The 11755-nt window shown below is 41.7% G+C and overlaps 1 protein-coding gene across 1 annotated transcript; it reads right to left on the reverse strand.

The window, feature by feature from the left end:
- Positions 1-287: 287 nt before the first annotated feature.
- LOC145407240 (uncharacterized) lies at positions 288-6856 on the reverse strand. Its single transcript, XM_080278275.1, has 6 exons — positions 6791-6856; positions 4254-4374; positions 3914-4090; positions 2330-2436; positions 1171-1338; positions 288-377 (listed from the first exon to the last, which is right to left on the reverse strand). Exons 1-6 carry the CDS (start codon positions 6854-6856, stop codon positions 288-290), a joined length of 729 nt encoding a protein of 242 aa, XP_080134401.1.
- Between the last annotated feature and the right edge of the window lie 4899 nt (positions 6857-11755).

Below are 11755 nucleotides of genomic sequence, written 5' to 3' on the forward strand. Positions count from 1 at the left end.
TCAAATTAATTTTGAATTCGCTCTCGCTACGACCAGACGATTTTATTCACCTTAGAAATGGGCCTCTAGTACTGAAGGAGTTAATAAAGGCTGTAGCTGACATCTCAAGTTCAAAAGTCTCTCCTAAATCAATAAACTCGTCTGTAGATAAAATATAAGAAAAAATACATCATAGTAGTGAAGAACTGCCTACATTAATTTTCAAAGCAGATGGAGAGGGAATCAAGAGGAGCGACTTCCCCCCTCCCCCCTCTCTCTCTCTCCGCACCGTCCTCTCGTCCCCGCTTTTAGTGTCGGGCTCCTTGAGTTGCCCGTGCTGCCGCCGCCTCCGCCGCCGCCAACCTCTTAGCCATGTCGTCGACCCTCTGCTCATGCGCCTGGGGGACGAGGAATAATCACTGTTAGAGGGGAATTACCATGATTTGTGCAGCTCTATATGGTACTTAATTATAAGTAGTCTGAATTATGTCCCGAGTAGTCCCAAACGTTATTGTCACATGAATTATACCCTGTGTAGTCCCTAAGTGTAAAGAAACAACAACAGCAACAATAATAATAATCTCTTTCCCAATTTTTTCCCCACATTTTTTTTTTTCTAGTCACTATGAACCTTTAACATTTACCCACATGCCGGTACGAACACTGTATTAACGCAATTTTAGAATGTAAGTATAATTATATCATCCATTTTCTGTTGCTACAACCGAGGACCCAAGTCATCTGAAATGGGAACCCGATGACTGCAGGTTTAAGTTACTCTTCTGCAATCCAGCATCCTCCATTTTAGAGTTACGGGAGAACAGAGGGACGTTTGTATAATCAAAAACCAGAGCAGAACTGGTTATATTGGTGCCACCACGTGAAGGCGTCCCTCTCCAGCTCTGAAATGAGACACATATAACGTTATTCGTGTGTAGGGTTAGAAGGGATTTGGGGATCAGAAAGGATTGATTCGAAGGGATCTGATGATTTGAAAGGATATGTGTTGGGCACGATTGCAATGCGTTACCAGATACTTATAATGCGGCAGAAATCAACACTCGCAGGCTCCTATGAAATAAAACAGAATGAAATTGTCTGACTGTCTCTCTCTTACACACACACACACACACACACACACACACACACATTACAGTACGTTAATGTTCCTGAAGGTGGTAAATATCTCACCTGCTGCTGCCTCGCCTGCTTGGATCTCTTGTGGTGGGTCTTGCTGAAGGCATTGCAGGCGGTGGCGAATTTGTTGAGATTGATGAACCAGATGATGAAGATCCGCCAGTACATGGTCAAAGTCCAGAACATGGCGCTGCGGTAACCTGTTCCTTGTTCCGTCACCGTCTGCCAAGAAGGAGGAGGAGGAGGAGGAGGAGGAAAGATTATACAGTACAAACCTTGCCCTAAAACTGCGAAATCTGACTACTTATACATTACAAAAGATTAATGTTAGAATATGATGCTAGTCACGAAGAAGCGCTGTTGATGGGATAGGTTGAGAACATGAAGAAAGTCAGTTTGGATGACATTTTGTTTATTTTACTCGTGATATACTCTCTTCATTTTAACGTGGCCTAAAACTGCCACCTCTTTAATTTGAATGCTGGGATGTAACGACAGATTAACCCCAGAATGATGCTTGTTACGAAGTGCTATGGGAAGGATGCAGAGCCATATTTTCCTCTGTTCCGTTCCTTGTTCCGTCACCGTCTCCCGTAGGGGGCGGGGGATAAATTACCCTCGTAACTATGATGTCTTTTTATGTTTTACTTTAACCTCTCGATGCATGCTGGAGAGGGACACCTTCATGTGTTGGCAACAATATAACCAAGTCGCTCAACTGCCTGGTTATACAAACGTCCCTCAGCCAGTTCACTATTCTCCGAAAGGTGGATGGTAGACTGCCGGACAAGGAAAACTTCAACCTGAAACCCACCGGGTTCACATTTCAAATGGAGCTGGGGTTAGTACTATTACTATTACTACTACTACTACCTATACTACTACTATTACCACCTATAATACCACCCACTCTACTATTACTACCACCTATAACCATCACCACCTCCATAGATTTTGTACAACATCGCGAAAAACCTCTTGCAGTCAAGGGGTTACGAAACAACGTCCATTTAACTCTCCACCATAAAAGTCTCGCCAAAGCCAAACAGCACAGCCAGGCGGTAGATAGACTGATATGGAATATAAGTTCTCAGGTTTTCAAAAAAAAAAAAAGTTAATTATAAGTAGTCTGATATACTTTAGGCTACTACCAAATCTATATCTAACCTAACCTACCCTCAGCTCAGTCCACGAATATACCACATCTACTCACCACAATGTCGGTGATGTAGAATGAGGCTATGACCACGTCCATAATGAGGAGGGCGAGACTAATCAAGAGCCAGGGAATGTAGTACATCGTTAGCTTCCTTGCATTCCCTGTAATGAGGAGGAAGAGAAAGAGTTAGGAGGAAAGATTATCTCATACAACTGAAGACAAAATAAGTAAACAAAAAACAAATAAATAATAAATACATAAAAATAAAAGTACCCTAAATTACAACAAATCACGAGACCTAGTGTTACGATCAGATGCCGCGAAACTTTTCAGAATATTGTTCAAGAGCGTCATATATGTGTCAGTTCTACTTTCCAGTCGCACAATCATGAAACTCTTCCATAATAATCAGTAAACTTTACCGGGCTCCTGAAGATCACATCACGGAGTTTCAAAGGTCACTGCTCACCGTCTCTTCGTTTATCGTTACGGGGTGATGCAGTATTTATGTCCACAAATTTACATGCCGGCACAAAGTTCTACTATTCCATTGCGTTTATTTTACACTTAACCCCTTCATTACGATGACGCCATTTTCTGATTTATTCTTGCTCTTTCCTCGTGTAGTCAGGTCAGGACAGACTAGGGTCTGTATTATCGTTGGGTATAAGGAAGCTCCCTAACACCTCTTCCTTAACGATTTATTTTCCAAACTACTCACTAACTTCCCCTGGTGTGCATCTTATGTCTTTTCAATATCGACACAGACTGGATGAACAACACACCAGAATAATGTAATTGAGCAGAATCTGAAACAAATCGGCAAGGAAGAGGTGTTAGCACGCTTCCTAACCGTACTAGAATACCGCCCTAGGACTGAAAAGGTTGGACATAGCCTTTTTCAACCCCTTCACTACGAGAATCCACTCCGAACATCAAAAATCATCCTTCCTTTTCATCGTCTCTCTCCGTACTGCAAATGGCTTTGGGATCTTGCGTGACACCCATTCCCCAGCGATTTATTCTATTTCACCTTAACATCCTTTTGCACGTTACTAATGCGAGCTGCGTTGATAGTAAAGCAAAATAAACAGCACACGAGTGAATGTTAAGGGGCAATATGCAAAACACCTTGCTTAGGATGAGATGCCACGACGCTGCCTCTGCCACTGTATCATCATCATCATGAGCCGTTTGAGTATCCACCGCAGGACCGGCCTATCCCGACCGAAGTTGAGACGATACAGCCAATGTATCTCTACCAAGTGGCTTAGACTGTCTAGTAGAGATTGTATGTAGGGTGAGAAGTGCTTGTAAGTGTGATTGTAGTGTTTTAGTGGCTTTGGATGTGTATGTAGTCTGTGAACCAACTGTAATCGGCCCGCGCAAGCCGACTGGGTGCAAACATACTTTACAGTATGCGACACTGGTTCAACCACAGAACCCCTTGAGTCCGTCAATGCAGTACATGGCCGGGAGAACGCTTCCAAAGTTTAGTACCCTGGCGGGGCGCGAACCCTCGCTCTCCAGTGTACGAAAACGCACACTTTACCACTGTACCACAAAGGCTCCTCCCACTATGTACATGGGGATAAATGCTAAGAGAGAGAGAGAGAGAGAGAATGATGATGAACCTACCATACATAAGAATGAAGGCCGAGAGGAACCAAGCGGCATGTAGAGAAAGGTAGGCGATCTGGTAGTGATAGTTGGCCTCTGGTGTGGTCTGTGAGGGGCGGGGGTTGATGGTGTAGGTTGCGTTTCTTGCCCACTCGGGGGGGGTGTACCCCTCCTTGGCGGCGCACGCATCGTCATCTGTTGCGCGGAAATATTTTAGTGGTGGTGGTGGTGGTAGTAGTAGTAGTAGTAGTAGTTGTTGTTGTTGTTGTAATAGTAATAATAATAATAATAATAATAATAAAAATAATAACATTACCACAGTAACAATAACACTCAAACAAACCCCATCCCTCCTTACCATAGAAATACCAAGCCCAAAACCAGTCAAAGCTGAAATGTAGTTCCTCTGGCGGTTCAAGGACGCACTTGTACATACAGATCAGCACGATGTTCAGAGTTCCAAAAGCCACCGCCTCGATCTGCGTCACAAGGTGGTCAGGTGGTTAGAGGAGTGGTCTGCTGGACGGGTGACAAGTTTTATTAAGCATTCTACGGTTATTAATGCTTATTGTGTTTTGGGTTAGATAATTTTATTTATTTATTTATTTTTCATTTATTTGTTTATTTATTCATTTATTCCTTCACTGAATCCTTCAAACAAGAGATCCTTATTACTTTTTGAGTTAGATGCTGCTTTCATTAACTTCTTTATTAAACTCTTTACCACGAGATTTTCTTACAAATATTTGGGTTAGATGCAGCCTTCGCTAATGCGTTGAGTCCTAGAGTTATATAAAAATCTGCTGAATAAAATCGTCTGGAAGTGGTTTGAAGGGTTGACAGACGATTTTTTTTTTTTTCATTTTAGGGGAGGAATTTACCTGGAGAGGTTCAAAGCAGCCTTCATTAACCCACCTACAATGCCACGCAAAGGCATCTTGTAAACCTGAATGCCACGATAACAGCAGAAAGAATAACTATATTAAATAAATCTATATACATAAAAAAGCCGCGTTGTTTGTTAGTTTCACCTTAAATCACGCCTAAGCCAAGGGCCAGAGACCCAAACACCCATATATATATATATATATATATATATATATATATATATATATATATATATATATATATATATATATATAATCTTAATCAGGTTGACCCAAGGATGGTTTTAGGGGGGTTAAAATTCAGATCTGGGTCATTTGAGGTCACCGGTTGTGTTCGCCTTATTGGCCCGGGCAACGCCCAGTACCCCTGCAGCCCAATTTTTGGCATGGAGACCCACATGACCTTCAGTTCGGACATAGGCTATGTAAGGTTGACCTCCGAGGTCATTTGAGGTCACTGGTAGTATACACTCGAACGGCTGGACCCAGCAGCCCAATTTTTGGCATGGAGACTCACACGAACTCCCGTTCGGACATAGGCTATGTGAGGCTGACCTCCGAGGTCATTTGAGGTCACCGGTAATAGTAAACAGGTGCGCTAGTTTGCGAAAGCTGAAACAGAAATTTCCTGGACCGTTTCTAATCCCTCTTCAAAAGCATAAGAGGTTCCTGGTCTTTCTGGAGTTGTAAGAAAGATTGAACTAGAACAAGTAAGAGCAGAATATTCGCTTTTCTGACCCGGGCAATGCCAGGTATCTCTACCAGTTAATAAATAAAAATGAAAAAATCTTTAAACACAGGAAAATTAAGCCTCATATTTAAGGCCAAACACTCACAGTCAGCTCTTAAGTCTCTCTCTCTCTCTCTCTCTCTCTCTCTCTCTCTCTCTCTCTCTCTCTCTCTCTCTCATACAACAGCTCCTTCGTTATCATCATCACCTTGTGTTTCTACCGTGACAAACGTGTGATAAATAAACACACTTCACTTGCCCTTAGTCACCATGAAACGCGGCCTCTATCTGTCTTAAGGGGCAGCGTTTAGGTGGGCGTTGGGATTGGGGGTCGCCTGCCATCCCCCTTTTTTGCCAGGTTATGGGTTTCGTTTCGTGGCACCTTTCTCTCGGCAATTTATTCTGCCATTTACAATTTTATATCCTCTTATCCTCATGGTTCGTATTCTAGAACCCTATGGAAATCGTAGCGCCTCATCCTCAACGATCTATTTAGTGTACTTTTATAATGTTCTTGTCTGATACACTCTGCGAGATTCAGAATTATATAAATTACGTACAAAATAAAAGTACCGTGCAGTTGGCAAAATAAATCGCTATGGATGAGTTGCTACGATGCCTCCTGTCACCAGAAATATAGTACTGTAGCCCACCTGCAGTCTTGCGTACTTATATATGCACACACACACACACACACACACACACACACGCAGATAGACAGACAGATAGATAGATACATAGATATAAATATATAAACATAATGATCCACAAAACACGAACATATACACCTACATTCACAAACATTATAAAAACACACACGCATTTGAATTCAGGACAGATCAGGAATGCTATCTGGTGTGTGTGTGTGTGTGTGTGTGTGTGTGTGGACTCTAATACCAAACAAAGATCAGTGTGACTAAAATGGAGCATCATTCATTACTTCATCTTCCATAAGCACAGCAACTCTATCTTCCATTGCAGCCTTAACACCCCCACTTCGCTGACAGATATATCCGTATTGTTCTTACTGCTAACAGATAAAGTGTAGGAGAGCTCCCTCGCTGTGAATAGGTTAATGAAGGCTTTGTCTAACCGCTCGATTTTAAAAAACTTTTTGAAGGTGATAGAGCATGTCCTCTCTCGAATGTGGGCAATAGGAGGATCACAGTAATTACAGTTCTAAAAATTATCATACAAAATAATAAATAAATAAGGCTTGTTTACTCCTTCACATACCCCATTTTAATAATATATCCGAAGTTACCCTTTCATACTCACGGCTGTAAAGATGGCGGACCAGTAAGTTAGTTTATAGGGGTCACAGAAGCACTGGCGGAACACCATGGCTGCGGCTTGGGATCACTCGGGATGAGAGTGGGCAGAGGCTGTAAAGGGAGAAATATCGTGTCAGAGGAAACCCTATATTCAGGAGTCAAGGAGGTAATCTAACACCTCTTCATTAGTAACCTTGTTGATTTTGCTAGTCAACTACTTGAAAATACGGCCGGGTCACAAAGCTGGAATGAAGTCTGCTAAGAACGCTAAGAGGTACAATCGACCACAGAAATGCATTACAAGATTTCACGTATTAAATTAGCCTTAGTCTTATACATGCAAGAAATTTATCTAAGTCGGTCATCAAACAATAAAGGTCGCTTAGAGAACATCTGTCAACTCCCAGCCATATTGTGTTATCAAATTGCTGGCTCGTACCACTCCAGATCTTGAGGTAATTTTTCCCGACGACTGTACCATGTTCACAAACCTCATACATTCGTCTTCATTAATACAGTTACCATACACTTGACGGCCACACAAGAATGTTAATACGGAAAATACGTCGAGAAAATTATTATAATGCAAAATTCGTCCAGACAAAATTATTATTATTATTATTATTATTATTATTATTATTATTATGAAGATGTTTATCGAAAAAACTGATTAAGTTCCTTTATGAATTCCCAAGTCAAGCTGAGAATGAGGTCATCTGAGGATGAAGGCATGTCGCTGTACAGTATATCCCTTACCACGTTCTTCTTTTACTTTGTGACTAATCGATTCAGCTATAACCTCATAGTACGCCTGAAATTCCTCTGGTATAAATACATACATACGCACACACACACCCACATCCACCCCCCCATATATATATATATATATATATATATATATATATATATATATATATATATATATATATATATATACATATATATATATATATATATATATATATATATATATATATATATATTGCAATTGCTTATAGCCAACAGTAGAGACAGTGAATGTTAAATTCAATATTCATTAACCCTTTCAGTAGGATAACTTTTACATCTACTTCTTACTACCGCCAGATTATTATTATTATTTTTTTTTTAACATGGGAAACTGCTCATAGAGAAGGTATTAGAAAAAAAAATCCATTAGATACATCCTTTCGTTCAGTGCTGGCATTTAAGGTAAGATGATAAGAAGTGCACTAATCAGTGCCCAACGCACACTGGCTGATACACAATCTCCAGAATGTGGCAGCAAAGGAACCTTGTAGGCTACAATGATAACAAGTCAAAGATGAAAACGCAAAAAAAATAAAAAAGTTCGAGTGAGTCACAAATGTCCAGGAGCGTTAATACCATCACGAATATTCCCTCTCGTTTCTCTTACACGAATATTTCCTGTCACTCTCATTACAGCTAAGAGTGGATGGTTTTATTCTGCTCAGGAAGAGTCATAGGAGCCAGAGCTAATACAAGACAGTGTTCGTCGGCCATGCACCTGTTTCACAACCGTATCATTGTCAGGACAGACCTCGAACAGCATAGTACTTTCCTGCGTGACTTAATAATGGATCAATTTCTGAATGATGCTTTGTTCTATATATATATATATATATATATATATATATATATATATATATATATATGGCCGCTTACCTAACTATGATGCCTTAAAAAAACTTGCACTTCTCATCCTACACACTCAATGAGAAAGTGGGAAGGGGGAACTCCGGTTATTTCCTTCACTATGATAACGTCTTTACTATTTTATCAAAACGATTATTAATGAATTTAAGCAAGATTTCTAACTGTCATGGTTAAATAAAGCCTTCATTAACGTCCTCACCACTAAAGAACACTTCTGAAATAAAATTATCTGACATTAAAAACAATAACAAAATAAATAAATAATACGTGGGATGTCACCGTGCTTACGAGGCTTGGGATCAACAAAACACGACCAGAACATGTACAATGAAGCAAGGTCTATACAATACCGGTAAATTTTTTATTTAATGCAGGCCGGCATGTTAGTGCATGCAAGCCGGTCGATAAAGCACATTCATCCTATTCATCGAACCTAATCTAATCTTCCTCTTTTAGGATAAGATTCCTACTGAGTGCCAGACTTAACCATCCAAGCCTTACCACCTTACACTTCCTAACCTCACCACTTTCCCAACTTCACCAACTTCCTAACCTCATCACCCTTCTAACCTAACCATTTTCCAAACTTCCTTCCTAAGCACAACACCTTCTTCACCACCTTCCTAACCTCACAGCCTTTAAAAAGCTACGAAGTTGTTATTCTCGTGTAATCTCACAACTTTACTTACCTTAACACCTTCAGAACGATTTGCTGTGGAGGTTAAGTGCTGTGGTTTAGATATGAAGGGAAAATAATACAAGGTTAGTAAGGTTAGACGGCGTAGGTTTGGTTAGGGTGGCAGCGTTAGGTTGAGGGTGGGAAGGTGAGGGAAGTTATACCAGGGTGGGAAAGTGAAAAGGGTTTGTTGTTGTTGTTGATTTTCTCCTCATTCGAGGAGACCGGGCCTTGCTGTAGCCCGGTTGGTGGTGGTTGTCTTGAATAAGGTAAGGGGGAAGACAGGGCCTGGGGAATGCCCAGCACACACGCCCTGTCTCCTGGCTGAGTTGCGGTGTGTGTGGAAAAGGGTTGGCTGGGTGGAGTGGAGTGGGCGGGAGAGACTTTGATGGTGGCGGGTGGCGGGGTAGGTAAAAATGGGCGCTGAATGTGAGGCGGTAATGGATGTGCGAAGGCGCAGGTCAAAGATTTCACCCACCACTTCAAGGGAGGGAAGAGAGAGTCGAAATAGATGGAGCGGTGAAAGGATTAGCCTAGACTGGCTGGGTAAGGGATGGTGTCAATGGCGAGTCACAGCTGGACCTTGATAATATCGCCAGGTTGAATGCTTAATTCAGGGGTTCAAAGGGCGCAAGGACTCACAGGAACAGGTGTGTATCAGGGAAAATAATAATAATAATAATAATAATAATGAAAATAATAATCGGCTCTTCTCACTAACCTCGTAACTACAAATAAAGTCGTTAGGTGACATTAAGGACGGAATATATATATGCCCTCATCGTACAAATAAGGACTGGTTCGCGACACCATGACTCATCTCTATCAGCGTTATTAATGGAAAGGCTGACTATCCACCTCTTCCCTTGCTTTACCCTAAATAAAACCGTTTGAAGATTGAAACAAACCAAACATCACAGTACAGCAGGACATAGCTAGCGACACAAAACTTCTGTAACAAGCGTGATATACGTAGAGTTCCAAACTATCCGCCTCTCCTCAATTATCCATCTAACTCTACATAAAATTGTTAGCCGGTAGAAAGAATCAAATACACAAACCGTTATCGTAAAAAAATAAATAATAAATAATAAGGGGATAGCAAATTCGAACTCACCTGAAGCAGCCTAGGGTGTTGTCACTAACTTCCCCGCTTTCATCTGGGTATGTAGAGCAAGGCGGGGAAAATATCCTTATCTGTTATCTGGCACTCCACCTTATCTCAACATCTGATGTCATCTTGCTGATCACACACACACACACACACACACACACACACACACACACACACACACAGAAGGGGGGGTGGGGGCAGGTCATTCCCAAGGTGAATAGTCACCACCAGACATGTAAAAAACTACACTAAATCACCACCATAATGAAGAGGTTAAGGTATGAGAAGTGCTGGAAAGGGACGCCTTCATGTGGTGGCACCGATATGACCAGCTGGCTATGTTGCCTGATCTTACGGATGTCCCTCAGCCTCCTCCCTATCCCCCGAATGAAGAATGGTACGTAGGAGGGCAACTTTTTCCTGCAGTCCACCGGGTTCATGTTTCAGATAAGCATGAGGCCACAGCAACAAAGTAAGAGACAGGAGGCCACAACAACGAGGTAAGAGACAGCGCTATACGGGGACGTGTTTAAATCACTCCAGTGACATTTTTCATCTTCTAGGGCAATCATCAGACGATTTCATTAAAGTTAGGATGGGTCCCTAATACTACAGGGATCAAGGAACGCTATACCTAGTCCCTCTTATTCGAAAAACTGCTCTTAGACCGAACTATATCGTCTGGATATAGCAATAGTAAACTAAACTGATAACAATAATAATAATAATAATAATAATAATAATAATATTAATAATATCTATCTATTGCCAGACGCCATAATCCCGTAAGGGGTGGTCATTTGACTCTGAGTTATTTGTCTTACAGGGAGGGGCACTAACCCTCCACCAACCCATTTGTTGACACGTAGGGAGCACGTATGGTTTGGTTATATGGTTACCACCCAGCGTTGTAAATGGTTTCTTGGCTTACAGGAAACCATTTGGCTTGTCCCCAGGCCCTGTCTTCCCCCTTACCTGTAACGGAAAGAAAAGCAATAAGAAGTGACGGGAAAGATGGGAGAAATTGGAAGAGAGGAGGGCAGGCACAGAAAAAGAATGATAAAGGCTAAGGAAGAAGTAGGCAGCACTACATCAAGTGTGTGGATGATGGTCGCCACCACCTACCACTTACCGTAATAATAATAATAATAATAATAATAATAATAATATCACCAGAGTTGTTCTTGCTTTACCCCGGTCTGTCTGGTCCAGCTGACCCATCGACCACAAGCATGCAGCCGCCTTCCTGTAGCAAATAGAATCTCTTCAAAGTCGGAGAAGGATCCTTCAACATGGCAAAATGCATGGAAAAGAAGGAGGAATAGCCCCCAAGAGGATGAGCTGTGTATCGGAAATATGCATGACTAGTAGTCTCAGCCCAAACTCGGACCACTTGGTAAATGTGGTTGAGCCCCCCCCCCCTCCCGAGTGCTGTACAAGGCCTTGGCCCCATGTCACTCCAATCACCACTACCACCATCATCACCTCTTACACCACCACCACCCATCCAACCACCACCAACA

This window comes from Coenobita brevimanus, chromosome 72, assembly GCF_032717465.1.
Source record: "Coenobita brevimanus isolate Jiangsu-jjx chromosome 72, ASM3271746v2, whole genome shotgun sequence".
Lineage (NCBI taxonomy): Eukaryota > Metazoa > Arthropoda > Malacostraca > Decapoda > Coenobitidae > Coenobita > Coenobita brevimanus.